Genomic DNA, 27,310 nt, shown 5'->3' with positions numbered 1-27,310 from the left:
AGTGGACTTCAATTCCCAGTTTGCAACGCTCAAGGGGGCGGGGGTAAAGGGCGACCCGGAGCGCATTGCACCCTGGGAGCAAGAATCGCGATGATCTGGTGGATTTGGGGAGTCGTAGTTTCGTATGCGTGCGATGCACTGTACGGTAGGATGGACTAGGGGAAGAGTGACTTGCCTGCCTAGGATATTTTTGAGAGCTGCAGTACTGTATGCTGGGACTTGTAGTCTGAAAGCCTCATCTTGAATTCTGGGCGAGGCTTTACTACCTCCGCGGCGCCCGCCCCTCCCCTTGTTATCGCCATTAGAGATGGCCAGTTATCTCTGCCAGACTGTAGATGAAGCAGTGGAGAAGGGAATGACATCTCTGTTCCTGACACTAGGCATTTATTTGGCGTTGTTACCGAGTAGCTCTTTCTTGCTCACTTTGGATGTTAAGGTATACTTAGTATTCTCAGAAGTGTAAAACTGAAAAGGGCTCAAAGACCACCTGAGGGGTCCACCTCTCATTTCCAGATTCACAGAGAAGAGCAGTGATTTGCTTAGTTCAATTTATGGCAGACCTAGGAATGAATCCGATTTCTTGATTCCCAGGCCAGAACACTGTCTAAGCTGCCTGTGAGGAGTTGCTGCTGCTACTCCTTCTTTTGGGATAGTATGAAGGATGTCAGTGTGTGGCCTTAGGTTTCTGATGATCTCATTGGTGCCTGGGAAGAATGATAAGGTGGTGGGCCTTATTGGTTTGGTTGGAGTGGGGGAAATGTCATGTTAACTGGCCGCTGTCTGCTCTCTACCAGCCTCAGGAAACAAGAAATCTTAATGGCTATGGGCCAGAGATGTGGAGGGCTGAGCTAGATATATGGAAGTGGCCAGACCTCATCTTTCCTGTGTTTCATGCCACACGCCCTCAGAAGTTGGAACCTCATGAGCCCTCTTTTTCTGGCCTCCTTTTTACTGCCCCAAAGGCATTATGGGGCAGATAGTAAGACATTGGTACAAGCCTAGTGAGCAAGGCTTTACTTTAATCAACACCATCAATTGCAGTTGAGAATAGGAATAGGCTATGGGCTAATGAAGAGAATAATACTTGGCTCTGTTGACAAGTGCCAGGGGAACTAATCACTCTACACACCTTCTTCTTTGAACTTGGAGAGTGAGGTCAGCCCCGCGGCGCCAGGAGTTGGTGCCACCTTGGAGAGCTCCAGCCTAGCTATTCAGGGATTGAGGGGAGAGAGCAGGTGGGATACAGATGCCTTTACAAGTGACCTCTTGTGGCTAATCTAGGCATTGCACTCTGCATGGACTGGAGCCTCTCCACCCCTCAAGGTGGCTTGTGTTAGAGCCAGGAGGTGGACAGCCATGAGTGGTTAAGACCTCCCTATTGGAAGACTGTAAAAGCAGAAGCTGCTGGTTGCTATTATTTCCTTCAGGGATTTTGTCTTTTAGCTTCTAAGTTCCTATAACTCCGTTTTCTGCCTCTTGCTCTTATTCTGGAGAGCAGCCATGCATAATGCACCGCTGAGCATGGATGTGCATGCTGGGGACCAAGGGCAAGCAGTTTCATCTTAGGAGGTACTGGGGGCCATCGAGAAGGCGCAAAGGGTCTGGGAGGGACCACACTTGGCAAACTTACGGATATTCTGTCCAGCCACCTCTTTCTAGAGTCCATGAATAGGGCTTTTGCTAAAATAGGAGCCAAGCCTCTATGCTGCATTGTCCCTGATACTGAGTCTGTATGTTCTCTGAGGCCAAGATAGACTAGAGTCTCATGTTTAGGAGTTGTCTTAGATTCCTATTCCAATTTTCTGAGCTAGCTGGGAAAGAAGGAGAAGGAGAGGTGCGTCAGGTTTCCTGGGACTTGTCAGCAATACATCGAGAAGGGGTTTAGGAGTTTGTCAGCTTGTGGTTCTGGACCTAGCAAAGAGGAGGAAATGAGGCATTGGGGTGGTTGATCAGTTGGGTTCCTGGGCTTCTACACCCCTGTGACACCAGCCATTGGGACCTCTCATTTCACTGCCATCTGTTGCACTGACCTTGTTGGAACAGTGATCCCTGTAGCACCTGCACATACCTGGTTTTTGATAAAATATAGGGAGTATTAGTTTGTGGGTCAAGCATGCCTTCAAGTCCTGAAGTCCGCATCCCATTTATCTCCCACTTCCCTTCCCTCCAAGAAAGCAGCATCCACTTGGCCATTGCTTGGTTTTTTCAAAAACACCATTTTAATAAGGAAACAACCGAAATAGAAGATTCTTCTCTGGCTGGAAACCAGACTCCATATAATACATTACATGTACAGAGTGGCCTGCAGCCAGCTCCTGGGCCTCTCCCTGGGGCTCTCTGGCCCCCTGTTCCATGCCAAATTCCTGGACCCTTGGACCTCTGCTTCTCTCCAGAATATGCCTGTCCACTCCTCTTATCTCAAAACACAGTGGCCAGGAGGAAAGTCTGGCAAGTGTTTGGGGTTAGAGGAGGGACTAGTGGGAAAAAGGATGTTTGTAACAGCCAGACTGGCATCAGAGGAAGGTCTCATTCTCTTCAGGATGTAGGGCTGCCAGGGGAGCAGTGGGGTTTCCTGCTTTGGTGCGGAGCATGAGTGCCTAGGGCAGCCCAACCTGAGCTTGGGTAGGGTCCCTAAACCCCTTAGGATCCCTTAGAATTATTGCCTCCACTAGGAAGGGACAGGAGGCAGAACTGTCCATTCCCGGGGCCTTAGAGAAGGACTAGAGACCTCCTCTAGGGGCTGACGTTGGCATGCCAGTACTACCCAGAGGTCACTGTTGAGAGCAGTTTTGGCCACTGGTGATGGCCTTGTGAGTTGGTCAAGTGGAAGCAGGTGCTCCTGCTCTGCCTGTGAATTCCAGGCTGGAGGTGCAGGGCATGAAGGAAGGTCAGGAGAATGCTGGTTCTTGATACATATGCTAGAGCTGTGTTCTGCTGAGAGGCAGATGCCCCCTGACCTGGACCCAAGGAAGGACCCTAAGTGGGCAGTGATACCAAGAACATAGGCCCTGGTGGGGATTGCAAGTGGGGAAGGGCACAACTTCTTGAGGGATTGGTGGCATCTCTTCCCAGGTGGTATGTACAGGAGGTGGAGGGACAGCAGGAAGCTGGGAACTCTGCTGCTGGGCTGTGATGCAGGGCTGAGCTGGCTTCTCCAGTCTGCCCCCACCTAGATGGATACTTCATATTCTCTCATCTCCTGCAAAGGAAAGAGACTGCTGGGAGTTGGAAACTTGTATAATGTTTGCCAGCCCATAATCCACCTTCCTAAGGAAAAGAGAAAGAATGAGAGGGCTTGGCAGGACCCTCAGGGTACCTGCCCAAGGGAGCATAGAACTGGATGCTGGATAGGGTGTCAAGACTGGCAAAGGTACTTACTCCAGTCTCATAAGTTGGATTGTCAAATGCCGACTCCACGGTAATTCGGTCATAGGGGCGGGGTCGCGTTCGGGGAAGCTGCAGGGTGCTTTTCCCCTGGAACCTGTGAGACAGAGAAGCCTGTGAGTCCACAGTGCTAGGCAGGAGTGAGTCAGGTATGGAGGGCAAGAAGGGAAGCCAGACTTACCTGGAGAAGTAGAGGTACACACCTCCCACCAAGAGTGCCATCGCCACCAGTGGCAGAAAGATGGCAGCTGCTATGTGGGCAGCATCTAGGGCGCTGGACACAGCAGGCGCCTTGGCAACTGAAAACACAGAGGGTGAGATTGGGGCAGAGGTCCCTGTCACCTGGAGCCCACATTCCCCTCACCTCTGCCCGGGGGCATCCAGCCACCAGCTCCCTCCAGCTGGATGAAGGCAGAAAAGGAGCTTTTTGCCCTGCCTGTCCCAGACTACTCTCTTTCTCTGCCCTCCTTCCTTGGGAGAACCCATGGCCTGGTTGCTGTGAGAACCAGGGGAGGGAGACTACCTCCCTGGCTCTTAAGGGTGGGGACTCACCATCCAGGCTGCGGCTGCTGTAGAACCCATCCAGAGAGGCTGGAACAAGAGAGGAGGGCCAAGGGTAGTGGGTGAGCTCAACAGGCCAAACCACTGATCGTGGGAAGGATTTGTCCAAGGAGAACCCACCCTAGCATTTGTCTTGTTATCACCAGGTCAGAAAAATCTGGCAGAGATTGGGGAGATTAAGGGGAGACCAGAGGTAATACGAAGGTGGCATGGGCAGATTCTCTTTCTCAACATTTGACATCTTTGCCAGAGCAGCCCTATGGGCCATGCAGAGGTTTTGGGGTGACAGCACTCACCAGCCCTACAGATGGGTGGGGGGTCACTCCAATGTGAAGGGTGTCCGGGCACACACTTGATGCTGGCTTGGCCCTTCAGCACATAGCCAGGGGCACATGAGAAGTGGATAGTAGCCCCCGCTGGGTGTAGCCGCTTCTCAGGACTGCAGGCACCATTCTCGGGGGCGCCGAGGCCATGGCATGGCTTGAACTGTTCCACTGCAAATGAGGGAGAGCCCAGTGAGGGTGCCAGGCCTGTGGTCTCCAGGGACAGCATCTTTTATCTCCTACCAGAGGTTTCTTCCTACCTGTTTGACACTTACAGAGACATTTGGGGGCCCGGTCGCTCCACTTGGGGCTGCTGGCTTGGCGGTCATGGCAGGTAAGGATGGCACTACCCGTTAGCACAAAACCCTGGTCACAGATATACTGCACGGTGGCCCCCACGGGAAACTTGGGGCTAGATATGAGGCGTCGGCTGTGCTCCACATCCCCAGGGTCATGGCAGGAAGTCACTACAGATAGGAGATGATGGGGTGGGGGGAAGTAGCCCAAGTAGAACTTGACAAAAGCCAATCTACCCTGGCCTTGTTCCAGGCCAGCCAACATCATCATGCCATGGCTCCACCCGCTAGTTATCTGTCCCTACTATTTTGCTGGTGTATTCCCTCATCTGCCTCTATCCATCAGAGTTAACAAAATCAATTGGAACGAAATCCTTGGAGTACTTGGTAGATAACCTTATGGAAAGGTATTGTCCCATTTCACAGATGATGAAACTGAGGCCATGAGAGCTGAAGGAACTTCAAGGATACCAGCTAATAACAGCTGGAGTCTGGTTCAGAGTCCAGGAGAGAGGTTTATAGGTTACATTGGGAGGGGAATCTGGGGAATAGGTGCACTCACCCCTCTGGCAGGAGGGCAGGTCCTCACTCCAGGTTAGGTCCCACTGGCACATGAGAACACTGGATCCCACCACCTGGTAGCCGGGGTAGCACTGGTAAGTGACAACAGTGCCATGTACCAGCTCAGGCTGTGATGGGTTCTTCCAGCCATTGGGGATCTCAGGCAGCTCCGGACACGTGTCATTGCGGGGCACCTCTAGGGGCACAGGGGCAGCAAGATGCAGACCCTCAGCCAGCACCAAAGCAACTGTGCTAGCCTCCCTTACCCTGAAGGCACTGGGCTCCTGCCAGTTTGTCCTGGGTGTGGCATGGGCAGGCTCAGCGATTCATTCTCCCTGCTCAAGGGCCCCTTCTTGCCTGTTCCTGATATCATTCTGTCTCCTAGATTCCTAGATAATCATGTAGGCTTTGACCTTCCAAAAACATGTTGGCCAGTTTCTCAGTGCTGAGACAGGGTCAGGTAGAATGGGGAAACTTGTCATTTTTATTAAAGATTATTAGAAAGGTAGTATCAAAAACCTTTCCTTAGTTCCCTATTTTTGTTATGAAGTTCTCCCTGCCACCTACCAAATCCCTCTTGCTGCAACAGAAGGCAGGCTTTCTCCCATTGGGCTCTGGGGGAAAGATGGAGAACAAGACTAGCTTCCTTCAGTGTTTCCAGCTTTCCCTTGTCAGATAAGAGCACTCATGCTTCTCATTGCCTTGGACTTTCTGACTTGCCGTGATTTGGGGTCTGCATTCTGGCATCTCCTCTTTCCCAGGCATGGGGTGGGGCAGGGGCAAGCTCACCAAAGAAGTGGATAACGAAGCCCTGCTGGTACCCTAGCACCGAGGTCCCGGGGTCCGACTGGAACTGGATGGTGACATCGGCCATGGAGGTAAAGAGCTTGAAGTGGCCACGGGGCCCTGAGTACTGGCCCAGGACCCGGGCTGTCAGGTCATCCCCATCATAGAAGGTAAGTACATCACCAGGGCCTATGCGCAGCCTGTGGAGGAGGACTGTCAGGGAGGGTGGGCCAGGGGATCCCAGGATGGGATGGGCAAGACATGTCTCCATTGTTTAGGAGCTGGCTTGGCCTAGCCCAGTGGTCACTCACACTCGGACATCCAACATGATGCGCTTGTCCTCCTCTACATGCACGCCCCAGATGCAGTCCTGCCCACGGCCGTAGGGCTCTGGCCAGTTGGGGGAGAGCACCACGCCGGCTGAGTCTGTGATCTCCCCACTGCACACAGCTGGAAGGCAGGGGTGGTCTGGGAGGTGTATCCCTTCCCTGTTCCCCCCAGTGCTGTGTCCTGGGGCTGCCATTTGCTCACAGAAGTGTCTACCCATTGCTGGGAGCCCCCAGCTCTTCTTCAGAGGGAAGCTTGAGTCATACCTGTCATTGGGCCCCTGTGGCCCCAGGCTCTGCGGCTGGTTCCCTAGTGCCCACCCTGCTGGTTCCCTAGTGCCCACCCTAGTGTCCCTGGCAGGCCCATCCACTGGTGCCTACTGACCTCGGCAGGCTGGCTCTGTCTCATTCCACTGGGGGTCATGGGGGTCAACACACTCAATGATGATGGAGCCCTGCTCCAGGGTGTAGCCAGGGTCACAGCTGAACTCCACGGTGGTACCCACAGGGTAGGAGGGTGCGCTGCTGCTGAAGTTGCCATATTTGACAAAGGGCTCATAGCAATGGCCCTGCTGGAAGGCTGTAAACCACAGGGCCCAGTCCAGCTCAGCCTTGACTGGGGCAAACACAGGGGGCAGATGTCTTCCAACTTCCCTCCCAAGGGCCTTTTTCATCTTTACTACAAATGTATGTCCTGTGCTTGGAGGAGGGGGCAGGGACAGACCAGAGTTTCTAGTCCTATTATGCTTAGGAAGCTGTCCTGATAACTTTTGTATTTCTAGTGCCTAGTTTTGAGAGGGACTCAATAAATGTTTTGAATGAATTAGTGAATGTGTGCATGCATGCGTGGTTCTAGAATGTCTCTTAACAGCAAATTCTTCTTCCCTAAGGATTGAGGCCTTTTTTGCTTTTCAAATTCTAGAGAATTCATTCACTTGGACCAGGGGGCCTGGGTCCAGGCAAGGGTCTTCTGCAAAGATGAGTTGGGAATCCTGGACTCAAGGGGAGGAGCAGGGAGAGAGGGCCTAAGTGCCAGGTGAGCAAGGGCTGAGTTTAAAAGAGTGATGATGCAATAGAGGGAGAAGAGGAGGGTGTGACAGAAGAGACCCTAGGCCCAAGCCCCCTCCCAAGCCCTCCACCCCTGATTAGGCCCTATCAGGCTCACCCTCATAGCGCAGGGCCATGCCTGCAGCTGCCCCACTGCTGTCAGTACTGAGCTCCACAAAGAAGTGTCGACTAGAGCTGAGCAGGCCCTCAATAGGCAGGTACTCCACCTCATAGGAATCATACACAGGCGGGGCTTCCACGTTGTTCCCGTTGCGGATGATGAGCCTGGGCCAGCAGAGCAGCATCTGTGTGGCTGGTCGCTGACCCGTATGGGGCGTGGCCCCATGCTTGTATACCATCCCTCTAGCAAGATATTACCAGGCCAGACACTCCCACCTCACCAGGACATCTCACCTGTCGTCATCCTCTGCCAGGGAAACCTTCTCAAAGTGCAAGTGCAGCCGCTGGCCCTCAGGAGCCTCAAGCAGCCAGTGGCAGGTGAGGTTGTTGCTGTAGTTGCCCGGGAAGCCTGGAGAGACTATGCGGCCAGTGGTGGCATTGCGGATCACTCCACCGCAGGCAGCTGCGCGACAGGGATAGGACTGTGTGCTGGACCCCTGACTGGGTCCTAGGCAGCCTAACAAGTCTTTCTGCCCGTCCTAGCTCTGTACCTTGTGCGTGGGGCAGCAGGGATCTTTGCCTTCATGGTTCTGAAAGTTAATTCTTTGCCCCCATGACCCTGCAGCTCCAGGCAGCCTAGACTCCAGAATCCTATCTCCTAATCTTCCACACCTCTGGGACTATTTATGTGCAACTCCTTTGACTGTGGTAGATCTGCCAAGGCCTAGCTGTGTGGCCCTGGATGAGTCACTTTCCCTCTCTGCTGACTCCTCTGGGAGGCCTTTCCTGACTCTCCTTACTCCCAGAGTGGGCTTTCTCAAAGCCCCTTGCCCAGGGCTTCTTGGGTATATCTGCTACTTCTACCTCATGCCACTTTTCTAAAATCAGTTATTGTTGAGATGTGTCCCTTAACTAGGACTTCCCGGGGGAGGGTCCAGGTTTTTCAGGCCAGGCAGAGTTGATATTCAGTGTTTGTTGAATAAAATCAGTGAGTGAATGTAAAAGAGGGTAGGATTACATCAGGGATGACAGTGTGTACATATCATTCACCTCCAAATCTTGTGCCCTGAGCAGATACTGCTAGCCAGGAGATGGCCTTGAACACTTTCTGAAATAGCATCACTGCCACTGTCATTCTTGGGCTGACTCTTTAGGGCTTTTCCAGCACTGACTCCTCTGGCCTGGGACTTCCCTCTCTTTGCAAGTAGAGGCTGAACAACTTGCTTGTACCCATCACTGAGGACTGCTGGGCTACTTGGCCACAAACTCCTAGCAGTTAAGTATGGCCAGTTAAGTGAAGCAGTCTCAGGCAAGAGTGTAGCTGGTTCCAGGCAGCACTTTTCCTTTCTTGGTCACACAGCTCTGGACCCTGCCAGCTCTCAGAGACCAAGCTGCCAAGACATAGTCTTTGTCTCCAAATGTTCAAGACAGAATATTTTAACCTCATAAACCTCTTGGGGAGGGGATTGTAGTGAGTTGCTTCTCTGTTTCTCTGCAAAGAGGGCAGACCCACCTTTTTTCTTGTTCTCAGAATGGAACTGCTCTTCAAATCTGATCATGCCCCCATCCTATACTTAAGTTCCTCAGTAATTCTTTATTGCTCTGCAGATAGAGTCCACGGTCAAGCCGTGGCATCCAAGCCCTTTATGAACCTAACCATCTCTTGACTTGGTTTTAGTCTCTCCCCATGTACCCTTTTCTTCAGGCACACTTCACTATGTCCTCGCTGTAGCATTTTGCTTTATCCCTTCATACCTCTCCATCTGCTGTTCCAGGAATCCACTCCACTTCTCTGGGCGAACATTCTTATAATCCATCTATGTTGTCTCTTTGGGAAGCTTTCCTTGCCTCCTTCCTCGTTTTGGAACAGCAGTTCCTCCCTTGGATCCCCACTGCACCCTGAGGTCCTCCCATCACAGCACTGTCTGCACTGAATCTGCTGAGCTGCTTGCCTATCTTCCCACTAGATAGAGAGCTCCCTGAGGGCAGAGACCACCCCTGGCTCATTCACCTCTGCTTGTGCCTGGCACCCAGGAAGAGTGTATAGAGTGAAATAAGGTTTAAAAACTCAAGCTGCCTTTAATACTGCAAACTAAACACTCCATCTTCCTCCTGCCAGCAAGCTACTCTCAACTGGCCGCTCTCCCAGACTACCTGATCACCCAGGACCAGAACCTGGGAGTCACCTTCCACTTTCCCCCTTTCACTCATCAGTGTCTCTGGAACCTCTTCCCTCATCTTCATTCTCAAAGTCACTGCCTAAGTTCAAACCCTCTTGCCTGGCTGGCCTCCTAGCCTGCTGATGCCACTTGGCTGGCTCTCCTGAGGAATAGTTAGTTCCTAGCTCTTCTCTCTTCTCCAAAAACTTCAACAGTTCCCCACTCCAGTATCTTGGCTGAGGTTCAAGGCCCTCCCACATCCCCCTCCTCATGTCTTAGGCCTCAGTCAAACCCGGCCGTCTTCTTTGTCCCTAAATACTCCCTCTCGTCACCTCTGTGTCACTGTCCACATTGTTCCTTCCACTGAAATGTCAAACCTCCAATGCTACTTCCTTCAGGAAGGCTTCTAAATGCCTGAGAATAATTGCTTTGTCTCCTCCCAGGTTACTTTATATCTCTTCATTGGTACTTTTTATTTCCTGCTGTGAAAATTGATAACTCATGTGCTTTTCTTTCCCCCTTCTTCAGAAAGTATAGGCTCTTCGAGGGCACACTCTTTAATTTAGTTCTCTGCAGCCGTGGTGCCTCCATACAGTAAGCGCTCATTGAGTACTGGTTGGACAGATGCCGCTGAGGTGTGTAGCCGTTTTCTGGCTCATTATGGAGAGCAAATAAAGGCGCTAGATAGCAACAGAGCACAGCTTAGTCCCCCACCTTACTCCTCTATTCAGCACTGAGTCTCCTGGGGCCACTCACCGATGCAGACAGGTTCCTGGGAATCCCAGAAGGGCTGGGTGGCGTTGAGACAGGTGAGGAGCCTGGCACCCTTCAGCTGGTAGCCAGTGACACAGTGGAAGCGGGCGCTGCCTCCTGGGTGGAGGCTAGTGACAGTCACAGCTCCATAAGCTGGATGTCGGGGAAAGTGGCAGCTCAGGAGATAGGCTGCAGAGAGAGAATGGGTAACATTGTGTGTGTGTGGGGCGGGGGGGCGGGGGGAGGCGGGCTGCCGAGTCATACCTAGGGCAAAGGGGTTTACTCCAGCCTGCCTGGAGGTGTCACTTGGGGCCAGAAAAAAATCAGGAATTCCAGAAAAGATACTGATCCCTTCCCTAAGAGGTATCCATGATATTTCCAGCAGCCTGGGCTGCTTAATGGAGCAAGCACAGAGCTGGAAGTTAGGAAGCTTGAGTTCTGGCCTAACCTTTCTGACACTTTAGACAGGTTACTAGCCTTTCTGTGTCTCAGTTTCCTCATTTGTTAAATGAGGTTCAAAATGCCGGCCTACGTACAGGGTTATTGTGAGAATAAATGAGATAGTAATTTATTCAACTTGGTATCCCTGGAACCTGGCTGATAGTACATCTTCAAAAAATGTTTATTAAAAGACATGTAGATGTGAAAGCACTTGAAACAGCAAAAAGCCTATGATGTAAAGTATTTATATTATTTTTCCCATAGGGGACAAATATGAATTGCAGACAGTAAAAGTTTCCCCAGTGTTCATTGAAATGCTAAAATAGCTTGATGGCAGGGGCTGTATACTGCTTTTAAAAACTGGATGGGGCGATGGTGGGGAGGCAATATATGCCTTCAGGGAAGTTGGGGGAGGGATAAGTTGCCCTGGGAAACTGTAGCTTTTGGGACTGTCATACCAAATACGACCGAATGGTGGCAGCAAATCCTACAAAACAATCTGGCCAATCCCAACTTAGGGCCAAGTTGGGGTGGTAGCTAAAAATGGGGTCTGAGAGGTGAGGAAGAGGGTTAGAGGGATCAATGAGAGAGGCTGAGGGAAGGCTTAGGCTACAGAGGCTAAAGACCTTTGGGGCTGGTGGGAGAGATGGGGATGGTCTAGACTGAGGAAGGACTCTTGGATCTTGCATGGGGTGGGGTGGGTGTGGGCAACCTTTACTACCACTGGCTCCAGGTGGATGGAAAGAGAGGTCTAAGCATGGACTCTACTAGCCTCTGTGGCCCTTTGTGTGAGTAGAAAAAGCTTCCTCTGGGCAAACTAGGGTCCAGAAAAAGTTTTGTGATTTTTCACCTTCCCTGGCCTTAGTTACTAGGTCTGTGAAAGGGGATGATAACTACTCTTCCCTCTCTCACAGGGTTCTTAAGAGAATGGCCAATGAATGGTTACTTGTTATTGGCAGGCAGTATAAGGCAGTGCTGAGGAGGTAGGCCCTGGAGTCAGACTGCTTAGGTTTGAGCATAGGCTCCTCTCCTTCCTGTGCCACCTTGGGCAAGTTACCTAACTTCTCTGTGCTTTAGTTTCCTTGTTTACCCACCCATTTAGAGTATTGCATCCAACGTTGTTACGTGAGAGGACAGATATGCAGTGCCTGGCACAGAACAAATATCGAATGCACCAGCCTGCTGTTGTTTATAATCTTGATTAATAAAGCACCTCACATCAGAATGCACCTTGCAGCTTCTAAAATGCCTTCACACTCTTCTTACTTGATGTCTACAACACAGGAAGGCAGGCAAGGCAGGGGTTATTCATTTTCAGATGAGAAAAACTCAGGTTTAGAGAGACTGAGGAACTTGCCTTGATCACACGGCTATTAAGTGGTAGAATAGGCCCTTCAAGCTCTTGGCTCTGAAGCCTACTTGCTTTACATCTCTCCTCTCTCACCTGCTTCCCCAGGAGTAGAGACCTGGGCTCAGGAGTCAGAGAAACCTGAGAACAATAGACAAGGTTGTCCTGGGTAGTTGTTCAGGGCAGCCACTCACAATGCTCTGGGAGGAAACCCCAGGCCAGTGTGGGATAGGAAGGAGGGCGTGAGGCACTGTACCCAGAATGGAGGGGGTATGATACCCAGGGAGTTCTAGGCCATGAGCCAGATGTCATGCTCAGCACCTGTACTTAGATCTTCCCCATGAGTTATAACAACTCTGGGAAGGGAAGTACCCCATTTCACAGATTAGAAAATTGGGCTGAGATGAAGTGAGCAGGAGACGGTGGGGAGTAAGGGGATGGATGATGAAGCCTTCAGACTCCATAGTGGGTAAAGTGCCACTTCCCAGGATAAGCTTCTTCCTGTTGCCATGACGACTGTTCCCGGAGAGCCTGCACCACTGCAATCTGTTGAGCTATTTTCTCCCTGACGGCTGTTTCTGGAGCCAAGTCCAGTGCCAGGAATGCTCAGGAGGGAGGAAGGGTTGCCTGGCAGGGCCCTCTGCTTCCTCACCCTGTCTGAGGCTGTAGGAGGGGCGCTGGAAGTTGGTTCTACAGACGAGGCCCTCGTGGGTGCCCATCCTTGTGATCTCCAACATTATCTTGGACAGCTTTAGCAGCAGCATTGGTACTAGGCTCCTCACCCCCTCTTCTGGCACCCTCTGTCTCCAGCCCAGGGAGGCACGCATGTGAGTACATGCTCCTCCTGTTCCCATCTCTGGGATCAGGGCTAATTACAGCCTATAATTAGGGGAATTACACTCATTAGGGAAAGAGCTGATCATTGACAAAAAGTGGGCCGAGGAGGGAGGGCTTCTGGGAGCTGAGAAGGAGGTGGGACTGGGCCAGCGCTCTCAGCCCCTCCTTGGGGTCTGTTTCCCATTGCAGGACCTCTAACTCCCTGTCTGTCAGCCACCTTTGTTTGGCCCGCGAGAGAGGAGGTCTGGGGTTTTTTACAAAGGAATTTGCAGCAAGAGTGAAGGTTACCGTGGCGTGAAATTATGCCTGCTGTTAGGGAGGATTGATGAGCCATTAGGGAGGCTGGTTGGGCCACCTAGATGCTCACCCTTCTCTCAGCTCGCCCCTTGTCTTTGCCAAGCCCCTGGCCATCTCCTGCCCACTGCCAGGCTCCCTATTGTCATGCCATACTGCTTCCCCAGTGTGGGTGGATAGGCCAAGAAGGGGTGAGTGCTCCATAGGTGGGTCCCAGGCATCCCCATTTCCAGAGGAGTGCCTCTTCTCCTCCCTAGGCTATGACCCCCCACAGGGCCATGGAAGTGGTCCATGATAATTCAAGGTAATCTTATGATTGCTCATACCAATTATTTCCCAATTAGCACCCTCCAGTCTGAACTGGTTACCCTGTTGGTGCAGTACAAAGGATCAAGAAGACTGCCTGGGAGAGGGGGGACAGGAGGGATGCTGATGGAAGAGGGGCAGATTCCCAAACTCCTTCTTCCTTCCTCGTCTTACCAGCTCTTCAATACTAGTTTCTGGTTCCTTCATGGAGCATATGCTAAGCAGTTGATACATGCCATTTTGTTTAATTCTCACCATGACTTTGTAGAGTATGTGTTTTGGTCTCATCTTACAGCAGAGGAAAAGGAGGGTTAGAGAGTTCAAATGACTTGTCCAAGGTCAACAGGCAGTAGGAAGGAGATTCAAACACAGATCTGCTCATCTTCTGAGTCTGTGATTTTTCCATTACAGCATGACACTTCTCTATTTTCAGAGATGTTCTGAGCTAACTAGGGCATGGGCCAGGTCCAGAGTGGGAGAAGCAGTTCAGGAAGGCCAGGCCGTTAGCTAGGCACCTCCAGATCATTACTGTCAAGCCCTTGACCTTGGCCCCTTTGCATTTGGGGAGAGGACTTATATTGTTATTGCCTATTTAATTGTCTGCTTCCCCTTGAGATTCTGAACTCTGATGGCAAGGACTGGCTGGTTCATCTTGATATTATCAGTACCTAGCACAAGCTTGACAAGGAGCAGATGCCTATGAAAACTATACGGAATGAATGAATGAATGCATGCATGCATGAATGAATGAATGAATAGCAATAGGCATACCTGGGGGCTACTTGATCCTGTATCAGTCCTCCTTCAAGACCAGTTCTCTGAAGGGTGGTAGGTGGAAGAGACAAAGCTCTGGAGGTGTCAGATGTGCAGTACTCACCTCCAGTTGTACACAGCTTCACTGGGCACCTGTGCTGTATGTTACTAACCTTGCCCTGTTCCCCCCAGGCTGTAATAATACCAGAAACTCCTAGGAGGGCAGCCAGATTGGGCTGGTTCTTCCCTCCACTGCCCAGGCCTACCTTGGTAGTGGAAATGGAAGGTGCCTGGCCCAACAGGTGGCGGGAGGCTCTGGAACCTCAGGGCTGCTTGGTGGGTGGGGCTGCGAATGACTTGGCCCCTCAGCAGGAAAGACTGGTTGGCCAGGGGCAGCGGGTCAGGACCCCCCAAGCCCTCCACAGTCACTGTTTCCCCCTGCTGCAGGCTGATGTTCTGGACCTGCCAGTGGAATAGACAGAACAAAAGACCAATCAGGCTTTTTCCTGCTGACTGAATCCTGCTACCCTCAGTCTTCTGTAGGCCCTAGGTATGGCCAGTCCTCAGTGTCCCTTGGGCATTGGAGCCACCAGACCATGAACTAGGCACTTCAGTACAGGAGGAGCTCATTTTACCTTTCCAGTAATTCTGTGAGATAGGACCTGAAGGTCTCACACAGAGATTATTAGCAGGACTGGGATTTGTAAGTGTGTTTCTGTCTCAGAAGCTTTTCAACTATACCAGTTGCTTCCTGTCTCTTCACTTCTCTGGGCTCAGTTTTCTCATCTGTAAAGTGGGGATGGGGTAGGTGTGTTGAACTAGATGGTTTCCAAGGGCCTGGCCAGCACTGTGAGGTCTTAATCATCAGAACCATGCGCTCAGCTTCCACTGGATGTTCCCTGTTTGTTGCTTCATAGGCACCTCACACTCAGCCTGCTTCATACTGAGCCACTCTCTTCCCCCAGCCAGCAGCTTCCCTGGCTCCCCAGCTCAGGGAATGACCTCACTACCTACCTGTGTGCCCAAGTCAGAAACTGGCAACATGCCTCCTCCCTCGTACCCCACATCCTATCAGTCAGTCATTCAGTCCTGTCAAATGGACCCCAAATCTGTTCACCACTCTTCCTCCCCACTGCCATTTGATCAGTGCCTGTTTATTATTGCTCACTTAGATCACTGAAGCAGCCTCCTGCTGGCCTCTCTGCTTGCAGGGCTTAACCCACTTTCCCTCCACATCAATATTTTCTGAACTACAGCCAGTTCATAGCCCTAACCTATTGCTGATCATGATGCTTTGTTTAAATTTTCTGATGGCTCTCCATTGAGCCCACAAAACCCATAGTATCTGGTTTAAATTTCTTGCTGTGGCCCTCAGGCCCTGCCCCCAACTTGGCCCCTGCTGACTGCTCAGTCTGGCTTTACACCTTGTGCCCGCACTTGCCAGCCACCATCCTATTCTTGCTTCTAGCCTCAGTAACCTCTTTTTCCAGTCTTTCCCTCTGGCCATCACAGAGCCCTTTGCCAGTACCACAATCCTCAGACCTTCGATTTCTGGAGTATCCTTCTGGGCTTCCTGCCTCCATTCAGTCAAACAAGGATCGACCAGCAACAGACTCTGCCCAGAAGGGAAGTGGCAGTGTGGCTTGGTACAAGGAGCACTGGATTGGGAGCCCAGAGATTTGGGGCTTCATTCTAACCATGTAGTCTTAGACAAGTATGCTGACTACTTGAGCTTCAGTTTCCTCATAAAATGGCCCAGTGTAGGTCTTTGCTACTGAGAATATGACCCAGCAGCATCAGCATCACCTGGGAGCTTGTAAAAGATGCAGAATCTCAGATCCCACCTCAGATCTACTAAATCATACTCTGTAAGTCAGAAGTTCTGATCTACATGGTCTCCAGGGTCCCTATCATGTTGCTCTGAGGCAGGGCCTTCAAGGGTTAACTGCCTGGACTAGTTAAGTGACATCACCAAGTCCCTCCCAATCTTATCTCACAAATATTCCAGTTGGTTCCTCCTTTCTATCACTTTATGGCAGTCTTGGCTCCCATCTACCCTACTCATTTTTTCTCACCTGGAGAATGGCCTTTACCCCTCCCATCCTCAACTCATCTTCTAGGCCCTGGTTGCCTCAAATTGGATTATGTCTCTCTCCTACCCTGACCCTATCCATGACTTCAGATTGCCCAGAGGACAAGGTCCAAAATTCCAAGCTCACGGTTAGCCCCAGTGGCTTTACTAGCCTCATTTACCTGCACTGCAGCCACAGGCTACATCTCTCTTCCACCCTCTGGGTATTTGCATATGGGAGACCCTGCACTGGGAATGCCTTTCCTTCTCCTCCTGGTGAAGCAGGTCATTATTTCAGATGTAAGGGCCACCATCCTCTGACTCCCAAGCCAAGCCAGTCAGTTCCTTTGCTTCAGGCTCTCTCTATCTGTCTTCTATCCATCTCTCTATTAAAGCCTAGGGTGGTATTTCAGGTCACAACTCCCTCTTCACTGGGCAATTCAATAAAGATATGTGTAGACAGTGAATGTGTGAGCCGCTGGAGGTACAATCCTTGCCAGATTCCTGTGAGCTGAGAAGCCAGAGGATGCTGAGCCCATCCAGGGCCAAGGAGAAGGCCATGCCGGGCCCCTTAGACTGTGGGTGCTGAGAATAGAAGAGCTCTGAAGACTCCCCTGCCTGGGAGAAAAGACCTGGTGGGTCTTTGGGGCAGAAGAGAAAACTCAATGCAGGGTGCTAGGGAAGAAGTACCTCCTCTCCATAGGAGCTCTCCCTTGGGGCACATTTAGGTGGAGGCTGCCTGACCATCTGCCAAGGACATTCCTCAGGGAATTCCTGCGGCAGGCGGAGGCTGGATGAGGTCCCTTCAAACTTGGAGATTCTGTGATTCTAGAGTTGGGCAAACAAGACTCACACGTGGAATCTGTAATTATCGAGAGATGCCAGGCAGCATATAATTCTGCCTTAAGTGGCAATGAACGCGTGCAGCAGGAATCCTCTAGGCGGGGAGTAGAGGGGTTGCAGGCTCAGGGAAAACGCATGGAGCAGGTGGGTCTGAGAGCACCTTAAGGAGGCAGGACTGGGAGGAGAAGGAGGAAGGGAGGACATTTCTGCTGGGAAATTACTAAGGAAGCAAAGGCAGAGAAGTAGAAATGAATTTAGCATTTTTCCTGGCTCCCATAAACACCCTTTTGACCTCTAGCTTCCAGCTCCCAACCCTGCTGCTTTGCCAGCAGCAGCAGTAGTAAAAACAATAATTACCATTTACAGAGCACCTACAATGTGTCATGCCTTGTATTATTTATAAATACTATTTCATCCTCACCATAATTGCATAAGGTAGGTAGTAAAATTTCTATAAGTAAATAGAGGCTCAGAGAGGCTAAGTAACTTGCAAAGGTCACACAGGTGTTAGCAGCAGAGTCTTGCTTTGCTGGAGGAAAAGGCAACTTCTTCTATCCCAACCTCATCAGTGTGTCACCTGAAGATAGACTTCTAGACATCTTTTTTCCCAGGCCCCAGGACTACCAGGCGTAGCAAGGAGGTGGATTTTGGCTTGACCTGGCTTTTTCCGAGATGTTGAGATTTATGTTCCCACCAGCAATCCTCCCCGCTCAGAAGCCCATCAAGGTGGGAAAACTGGGAGCTGAGGCCTTTGGCTGCCTCTGATCTGGGGAAGGCAATGCCTCCTCAAGCTGGCCTGGTTCCTAGCCAAGCCTGGTGGTGCGGGTTGTGATGCGAGCATGGAGTGGAGTAAGTCCAGATTGCCCAGGACTCACAACCAGAAGGTACCTTGTTCTTAGCTAGAGGCTATCTATGCAGCTCTGGTCCCCTGTGTTTTAGGCACCCATTTGCAGGCTTGCTGCAGTAGCTGGAATGTAATTTGTTACTTGTTTGAGGGCTAGGCCTGACAGAGGCCAGACAGGGCTGGGTGTTGGACAAGGCGGGTGATGAAGTCTTGATGCAATTTGCAGGCATCTGAAGAGCTTGGGAGACAGATTGAAATGTCAGCTCTGCTCACAAGGGCTATCTTCTCATACCCCTAGCCAGTAACAAGAGGGGAGCCAGGGGCCAGGCAGCGGGAAGACAGAAGCAGAGGGAGCTGAGGACAATTCCCATAGGACTCTGGACTACCACTGCTCATAGTGTCAGTCTAAGGAAGGAAATATAGCCACATTGAGGGGGCTGACTCCTTCCTAAATGGGACATGGGAGGATTCAGGTCACCCTCTACCAACCCCCAGACCATCAGCCTTGACTGGCCTGTCTATTCCCATGGAAGCTGTCAGTTGGATCTTCAGAACATGTCCCAGTGGTGTGACTCATAGGTGGGATGGTGCCTCAAGTCTTTGCATGCAATTGCTCTAGTACAACCCCTCACAGGCAGATAAGCTCAAGGATGACTCTAGTGTGTGAGCCTCACTCCCAGTACCTGAGCCCCCCCATTCCCTGGAGCTGACCATAGCCCCATGCACCACTACACTATCCTGGTCACCAACACCCATGTATGTACTCTGACAGGCCCACTTGAGTGCACACAGCTCCCTCAAACACTTGCCCTGGTACCTGTGAACATGAGTGAGCACATTTATGTGTACTCTCACATAAATGTGCTCACTCATGTTTACATGTTCCCTCATGTCAACAACAGGATAATCACAATTTTCCCCATGAAACCTTTTACAGTTTTCAAAACTCTTTCATATCCATTATCCTCTCAGATCTCACAAAACCTCAATAAAGGAGGCAGGACAGGCCGTTTGCTTCTACTTTATAGATAAGAGACCCTTGTAATCAGAGAAGTTGAGAGTTCCTCTTCAGGTCACACAGTAATTTCAAGGCAATGCCAGGACTCCAGGCCAGGACTCCTGATTCCTGGTTTAGTGCTTTGTCTTCATGCACAACAACCCAGCCCCTCCTCCAAACCGGGAGAATTCCAGGTGGGTGTCTTACAGGAGCAGGCAGAGCTGGGCTGAGAAAAGGGGTTGGGGTGGAGCCCTCCAACTATTCCTACCTGAACTCCCTCTTTGGATTTGCCACACCTAGGTTGATTTGGGCCAGGGGAAGGACAGGGCCTCTTGAGTCCTAGGATCAAATCTCAGCTTCATCATTGACAGTTGAAAGGTCCTTGGGAAAGTCACATGCCTCTCTGAATCTGTTTCATCTGTGAAATGGGATAATCGTGCCCACTTTGTGGGGATTAAGTTAGACCTTGCCTATAAGGAGCTCAGCAGAGTGGACATAGCATTAGTAGTCCTCTTTCCGTTTCTTGAGGAGACCTGGGGCCCGCCCTGTTAAAACCCTGGCATTTGCCATGGTGACAGGTGGCTGTAGACACACCTCACCCTTAGGTCTGCTAGGGCTCTGCCTGGGAGGCACTGTACCTGGGAGCCTTCCTCTCCCTGGCCCAGGTCCTAAAGCTGCTAGGAAGCAGGAAGTAAGATCAAGGGCCTGAGGTGCCACTGCTCAGTCTGGCCCATGAGGGAGCTTTCTGGACTAAGAAGAGGAGCCACACTCAGAGGGATTGGCTGGGAGGGGCCTTCTGTATCATCTGGTCCAATCTCCTTTTATAGAGAGGGAAAATGAGGCCAAGAGAAGACCAGAGGCTTAGCCAGTCACTGAGAGATAGGCTGCAGAGCCAGGACTGGAACCCCAGTCCTACATGACAGACTCTGTGCTCCTGTCTGACTGATGCTCTTCCACAAACCCTTATGGGGTAAGGTCTGCTTTAGTGATGGGAGAGGGGCCTAAATCCATGGGGCTAAAGCTGCCTACACCCCTGTTAGATGGGCCTTTCAGAAGCCAGGAAATAGGAGTTTGCCAGAAATCTTACCCAATGACTCACCACACTGCTCCTGGCATCCATATTGGGCCTGGCTAGAAGGGTAGGGTGTTTTGGCTATCAAACTGGCAGCTGGCCTGGCATGGGAGGGGTGTGTTCCAATGGGGCCACCTGGGGCACTAGGGCAGGGATGGTGGGCAGCTATGCCCAGGCTCCAGATGGTACAGGGAGCAGCCAAGCCAAGATGGAAGCTGGCAATGGGAAGGCTCTTAGAATGCCAAGCACAGTGGGAGGCATGTGCCAGGCCCAGAAAGGCCTGGAGCGCTCAAAGAAGACTGTCTGCCTAGAGAAGGGATGGGACCTGCATGGGCCATGGGGCTTGTGTGTACTCATCCTGAAGGATTCTCTGGATCTCTCAAGAAAGTCTAGCCGAGTGCCCAACCCCCAGCTGAAACAAGCAAGCCTCCTCTGATCATGGAAGGCCTGACCTGGCATCTTCCCTGCGGGCAGCTCAGACACCTCGGCCTCAGCAGGCACAAATAGCTGTAGCGCCCTGAAGGGAGGTGGCGGTCAGGAGGTGAGGGGCTGTGATCCAGACTTGGGCTGTTAGCAATTCTGGAACCCCTGAGGCTGTTTCTCTCTAAAAGGGGATTGAGAGGGTCTTGCTCAGAGCCCCAGATTTTAGCCAGAGCTATGGTCACATGGCAGGACTTCAGCACGACGTCAGGCTGACCTGAGCAGGGGTGTGATTTATGGGTCCTTAGAATGCTCCTCTCCTCCCATGGTTCCTCCCATCCTCTTTTCCTGGATTCCATCCCTTCTGCCGACACTGAGCCATCCTCATGAGTTCATGGAGGGGCAGGCAGAGGCTTACTCATGATGGGGAAAAGCCACAAGCCTTTCCCCAAGCCCGAAGGAGCAGTGGGCCGCCTTCTAGGCCTTCCGGCTGCCTTACTCATCCAACCTCCAATGCCCAGCATGGCCTAGCCTAGTTGCCAGCCCTGGGTAGGAGGGCATTTCTCAGGCCCAGCCTCTGGTAGGAATGTAATCCAGAAACCTTTAAGTCCACCTCCTGCTCCTATGCAATAAAGTCACTTGTCCAAACTGCCCAGCAGCCTTCAAGGGCCAGTCTGCCATACCTTCTGCTTTCTAACCCAGGCTTATCTCCTTCAGGCCTCAAAGCAGGCATTGTCACCTCCAGGAAGCCTTCTCTGACTCCCCAGCCTGGCAGAGTATGCCCCATTCTGGAATTTCCACAGTTCCCTGTGCTTCCCACCCCCATCCCCAACAGCACTAAGCATTCTGTTTATGATTTCCAACTCTCCCACTAACTGTGAAGAGCTGTGTCCCTGGTGCCTAGCACAGAGCCTAGCACCTAATAATTGCTCAAATTATATTTATGGGAAAAATTCATTCATCAGAAAACATTAATTAATGATTAACTAAGTGGCCTTGGGCAATTCCCTTTCTTTGCTGACCTTGGTTTTTCCAACTAGCCATTGGGTCTACAGTGTCAGTAATTCTTCAGGTCTCTAAGTGGCCTGTATAGTGCATCCAAGAGGCCTAGATAGGAGGAGTAGAGGTTGCCCAAACTGGCCCTCAAAGAAGAACCTTAAATCCTGCTCTGACCTGGCTAATTCTGTTCCTTCCCCTCCTGGCCCTCCTTGCCTTGGCCTCAGACTTTGTCTCAGGCCATAAAGGCCCACAGGGTCCCCATGGACTCTGCCCCATAGTGGCCTGCTAGAGGGTAGGGCCAGCATTTCTCTGCCACATTTCCTGACAGCAATCCAGGGCTGTGGCAGGTCTTCCTCTCAAGGTTGCCTGGTAACGGCTTTTGCATTCTGATGAAAAAAATGTGGCAGCAGCAGACAACAGACACAGGGCTTACATGAGGGGGGTGGGCATCTAGAGTGGGGCTTATGCCTGGGTCAGGGCCGGGTCAGGGCCGGGTCAGGCAGAACCAACATCTCGCCTCTTTGTGGTGGAGAGTACTAGGACTGAGCCCAGCCTGGCCCAGTGGGCCTCGGATTGGGGTGGTAGGCTTCTGGGGCAGGTGTAGCCAGCCCAGGCGTGCAGGGGACACCCAGCCTGGCATCTGCCCCCTCCCACCTTCTTTCCCACACCTGCAGCTGGTGCCTTCTACTCGGTGAGCCACAGCCGGTGCCACCTCTCATTAGGTGATGATTTTACATTAATTACCTTAATTAAGTGGCACTGAGCACTAATGGCTTGGGGGGTGATGGTGGCTGTTCCTAATTACCCTCCCAGTCAGCCCAAAGTGAGGGGCAAGGGCTTGGCAGACCAGGAGTAAACAGTTACAGAAAGAAGGGGAGAGGCCCACCAGTAGTAGGAAACAGTCCCCCCACTGCAGGGCCAGGCTTAAAGGCCTGGACCTGACCTTCCCAGAGAGGAGGGCTGGGATGCTGCCCCAGACAGGTATAGCTGGCTCTAGGCTGGGATCCAGGAGCTTTGGGATGGGTAGGGAGCAGGCTAAGAGTGGAGGTCAGGTAGTGCTGCCCTGTTCCCTGGACTCCTCCCTCTGCCCCATTCCCTGTACTCCTCAGTTGCCAGCCTGATTTCTCAACTGTTGCCTAATTCCTTCTTTTCTCCATTCACATGTCCGTTTGTTCAGTTAGTCCGTGGAGAACCCATTCTGGGCCCCTTACTCCAGGGTACCACTCAAGACACTCAAGGCTAGCTGAGGAAATGAACAACTATAAACAGACTGATAGAAGGCAGACTGATAAGACCCAGGATGATGGAAGCCCCAGGCTTTGGGGACCAGGAGATAATTCCCAGAGAAAGTGAGGGCTGAGTTAAGTCCTCAGGGAGGGGATAGTAGGATGGCTCTCTCAGGCAGAGGGACCAGCATGTGCAATTGGGGCTTGAGGGGAAAGTGGGCTTGGCCCATTTGGTTGGCTGCAAGCTGTTCAGCGCAAAGGGAGAAAAGAGAACGAGGGAGAAAGTGGCTCAAAACGGGCCCAGGGGGACTGGCCTGGATTCAGAGGAGGTGTCGAGGTCGGACTGATTTTGTTTGAGAAAAATAACTGTAGTGTAGGTGAAGGAAGGATAGTAGGGGGCAAGTGAGAGTGGGGTGACTGGTGAGGAGGCCACTGCATCATCGGGGGGAGGGATACTGGCGCCTGAAGCATATGGTTGTGATGGAGGGAGAGAAGCAGGCCAATCTGAGTTCTGGGGAGTGTCATGGTGTTAGAACGTGGGTGTGAGTTGATGGGACTGGTAGAAGAGAGAAAGGGAAGAGCCAAGTTGACCTCACATTGCACAGCTTCACGGACACCATCCATATTGCATTGTGATGGTCTCTTCCTGGTTTCCGAATGGTTCAGGTCAGTCTATGAAGACAGGAGTGGGGTGACAAACAGGCTAAAGGAATAAAAAGGAAGAGCTAGGTTTGGGGCATGTGGAGGTTGAGGAGCCTGGCATATCTGTGAGGTCCTGCTTGCTCAGGTTTTGGGATTAAGAGAGAATTTAAAGATGCAAAGGGATGAGATGGCCTAGAGAGGTAGGGGCAGGAGGTTGGGGCTGTCAGTTTGACTCCTTCACCACCGGTCACCTCTCTGATGCTGTGGCTATGTCTGTTTTCCCAATTCTGCATCCTAGGAGCCAGCACAGGGCCTGGCCCACAGGAGCTGCTCAGGGAATATTTGCTGAAGGAATAAGAGTAGATAAATGAGTGAATGGCTTTCGGGCCCAGCCAGGCCCCCCTGTGTTCTTTCTACTCAGCCACATGGATTCAGACACTCACCCGTTCCTCTGCTCATTGGGGCTGGACATCCCTCTTCAGGTTCTCCTGAGCCCCTGATCAAACCCCGGGGGGAAGAGGATGGGCACGCTATAGCCCCTCTTAGCCTAGGACATTGCTGAAGGAGAGCAGGAGCCTCTTCGCTCCTTGGTCTAGTATCCGACTATGCTTTAAGCCCATCACCTAGCCCTGGCCCAAGGCTCCCCTCCAAAAGATACTCCTGAGTTTCCCCACCTCCCCCCATGGCACCTTTCTGGAAAGATAGCACACCAGCCCTTGCTTTGCCCCTGCCGGATCTAAGTCACTCACCTTGATTTCCACACCGTAGCCAGGATAGACAGAGATGTAGTAGAAACAGTCCAGACCAACATCAGAGGGTGAGCTGGGGGCTGTGGGGGAGTCCAGAACGCCCTCTGGGCCTGAGAAATTCCAGCTACAAGGGCCTGAGAGGCAGGAGGAGACACAGGCTAAGCCCAACCCTAGCATAGGGGGTCCAATTTAGGCTGACGTGTGTGTGTGTGTGTGTGTGTGTGTGTGTGTGTGTGTGTGTGTGTGTGTGTGTTGAAGCCCACCTCTTGGGACATCTATTCTCCCATTTAAAGAAAGGGACCATCTTCTCTTGAGTACCTACTGTGTGTAATCTTAGTTCTCATGATGGGTCAGTGAAGTAAGTATTCCTACCGCTGTTTTACAGATGAGGCTCAGAGAGCTTAAATAAAATTCCAAGGGTCTAGTAGTTGCTTCCAATAAGGATTTGAACCGAGGTCTATCTGGTTCCAATCCACATGCCTCCTGCATTCTGGCCCTTAGTACCAAAGGGCGAAACAGGCTGGCACAGTGATGGAGAGAGGAATTTAGGGGCCCTGCAGCTCCCCCATCCCCCATTTCTAGATCTGCAAGCCATCAAGTAGCTAGCTGACCTGGTGGCTGGATTGTGGTGATAGCGGTGGTGATGATGGTGGTGGTGGTCTCCTCATCATCCCCTGAGGCTGTGGAGGTCGCAGTGGTTCTCTCGATCCCAAGCCCTGCGGTCCGGGATATGATCTCTGGAGCCCACGGCCTGCCCATGTCTCCAGGACCCTCTTGGGTTGGAGTCCATGCTCTGCTAGGGGGTGTAGTACTGGGCCTTTCCCCTGGGCCTGCGGTAGGTACTACCATGCTGGGCCCTGAAGGTAGGGGAGCTGTGGTATGAAGCACAGTGGGCTCTGATTCCAGGCTCCAGGGTCCTTCCCTGGACTGGGGCTGAGTGGGCGCTGCAACCATGGCCGGAGTGGGGCTAGTGAAGACGGGGCGGCTGTCCTGGTTGGTCAGGCGGGGAAGGGGACTTGGGGTGTATGGCATAGGTGGGTCAGGCTGGAAAGGCAGTGCCAGCCTCAGCTCCTCCTCTCCTGTCTTCAGCCCTTCTTGTAGGAACTCCTCAAGCAGTGGGTGATGGTTGAGCAGCTTCAAGGTGGGGGCGGTTGTGATGAAGTGGACACCTCGTTCTGGCTGCTCAGGTGTGGGGGCTGCTGTCAGCTCTCCATCCATCTCCTCGAGGCCTGGGGCCTGACCTTCCCCCATGGTTGGGGCCTCTGAGGAGAGTCCTGAAATAATAATGATCAGAGGTTATCCCCCTTCCCCACAGAGAGCAGCATCACACCCAGTCCAGGCAGTAGGAGAGGCATCTCTCTTTTGACAGAGAGCCCTGGGGAGTATGCTCACCATTGAGAATCATGGAGCTATAGAATTTTAGAGCTGAAAGTGAGATGATATCACATATTCAAGGATGGTACATGAGATATCCTTTCCCCTCCAATTCTAGAGGTGAACATTGCTATCTATCATTGCACTATTTCCTGTTGTTCTCAGATTTGGCCTCAGAATCCTTCTCAACACAGCACTCCAGGCAGCCATGCTTAATTCCTCAGACCAACATGACAAATATTTGCCACCCCTAATGTATCTCAAAGGCCTTATCTTACTGATGAGGAAACAGGTCAAAGAAAGGAAGTGACTTGCTCAAAGTCACATGGCCAGTTATTTGACCTGAGATGACACCCTTAGCAAGAGCACCTCCACCACAGTGACTGTTCTACCTGAGATTATAGTTCGTTAAAGTTCATTTTCTGTTCTTAGTGAAACTGCTGATCATTAGTCTTAGGAAATGCTTCATATATTTGGGATTTTATTTTGGATTTCCCTGTTGGGTTTATGACATCTTTCTTAGGGTTCCATTAGGTTTCATTGTCCCATCTCTCTCATTTCTCAGTCATTTCTTTAGTCTCTTTCCTTTCTTTCTTTTTTCCCGGTCCTTCTAGGACATAAATGTGAACAGAGTAGGAAGAGCCAACCTCTGGAGTAAGGCAGATGTGGCTTCAAATTCCAAATCCGTCACTTTGGGGCTCCGTGACCTCAGGCAAATAACCTAAACTCTCTGAACCTTAGTTTTCTCAACTGTAAAATGGAGTTCCTTTTTAGAATTAACTGAGGTAATATTACTTCCCTTCCCCATTTGCTATATCTCTCTGAATTCCCTTTATTTTTCTTGTGACACTAGCCAGGGTCCAAAGTAGGGATAGAAGGGTCATCCGCCATGCTACCTACCCACCCCTAATCCATGGCAGACATTGTTAACCAATTTTGGTTATTTCTTGCTGAAGTCACATGGGACTTCAGAATCCTTCTCAGAACAGTTATCCAGGCAGCCACTACCAGTGGATTAGATAGGCTATGGAAGATGCAACTTATTTGCTGTTGTTGGTCTGTGGTTGCTCTGTTATTGATTATATTGACTTGTTCAACCTCTTAGCTGGAGAGATAATACATATTCTGCTTGTGGCCCACTAGGCTCCCCAGATCCTTGACTACCAGGAAAAGGTCAATGGATGCTGGCTCCAGGTTCAGCTCATATAGAATTTTGCCAGCTCTGAGAAAGCTGGGAGGATATTCTGATTCTAATACCTCTCAAAATGGCTGCCTGAGGACTTGAAGGGAAATACAGCCAGAGTGAGATAGAGTTTGCAAGGAGAAGGTCGGTTCCTCTGCATGTCTGGTGGTGGGGCTGTCATTCCACAGGCTCACACCCGCCCCATGGATTGGCAGGCATGAGGAAGTGGCAGATGGCCTACATTCTGTTCAAGAGACTATGGCAGCTCTGATGTGTCAGACAAATGGGAGGAGGGAGGAAATTGGGGTGGGGAAGGTGGGTACAGGTCAGAGGGCTCTCCATTCCTCTGGGTTAGAGGGGCTTTGGTGCCCCAATGCCCTGAGAAACCAGGACCAACCCCTATCTGGGGATGCTTACTAAAGTAGCCCATCTGTGCCTTGGCATTTCGTTCAGACACTGACAACACTGCCTAAACTAGATGCCTAGCCAGGCCCATACCCCCTGGAGCAGATGGTTGCCAGTGCCCTGTGTCTTTCATCTGAGTCAGGGATGGGAGGTAGAGGCAGTGCCTGTGACATTCCAGGACAGGGCTACT

At 51.5% G+C, this 27,310-nt stretch overlaps 1 protein-coding gene across 1 annotated transcript in view; it reads right to left on the bottom strand.

The window, feature by feature from the left end:
• Positions 1–1,821: 1,821 nt before the first annotated feature.
• The window catches only part of SEZ6 (seizure related 6 homolog), a 43,553-nt gene continuing 18,064 nt past the window's right edge, over positions 1,822–27,310 (bottom strand). Inside the window, exons 2-17 of the mRNA XM_011359935.2 lie at positions 24,770–25,432; positions 24,159–24,292; positions 14,562–14,757; positions 10,320–10,505; positions 7,699–7,867; positions 7,403–7,569; positions 6,623–6,817; positions 6,223–6,361; positions 5,915–6,111; positions 5,127–5,321; positions 4,544–4,735; positions 4,242–4,439; positions 3,937–3,975; positions 3,566–3,683; positions 3,379–3,481; positions 1,822–3,199 (exon numbers count right to left, since the gene is read on the bottom strand). Coding sequence (XP_011358237.2) covers positions 3,170–3,199; positions 3,379–3,481; positions 3,566–3,683; positions 3,937–3,975; positions 4,242–4,439; positions 4,544–4,735; positions 5,127–5,321; positions 5,915–6,111; positions 6,223–6,361; positions 6,623–6,817; positions 7,403–7,569; positions 7,699–7,867; positions 10,320–10,505; positions 14,562–14,757; positions 24,159–24,292; positions 24,770–25,432 — 2,921 coding nt within the window. The 3' untranslated portion in view covers positions 1,822–3,169. The remainder of the gene's footprint in view (positions 3,200–3,378; positions 3,482–3,565; positions 3,684–3,936; positions 3,976–4,241; positions 4,440–4,543; positions 4,736–5,126; positions 5,322–5,914; positions 6,112–6,222; positions 6,362–6,622; positions 6,818–7,402; positions 7,570–7,698; positions 7,868–10,319; positions 10,506–14,561; positions 14,758–24,158; positions 24,293–24,769; positions 25,433–27,310) is intronic.

This window comes from Pteropus vampyrus, unplaced genomic scaffold, assembly GCF_000151845.1.
Source record: "Pteropus vampyrus isolate Shadow unplaced genomic scaffold, Pvam_2.0 Scaffold50, whole genome shotgun sequence".
NCBI lineage: Eukaryota > Metazoa > Chordata > Mammalia > Chiroptera > Pteropodidae > Pteropus > Pteropus vampyrus.
The sequence above is the reverse complement of the archived record's forward strand: the minus strand, read 5'-3'. Positions and strand labels throughout refer to the sequence as shown.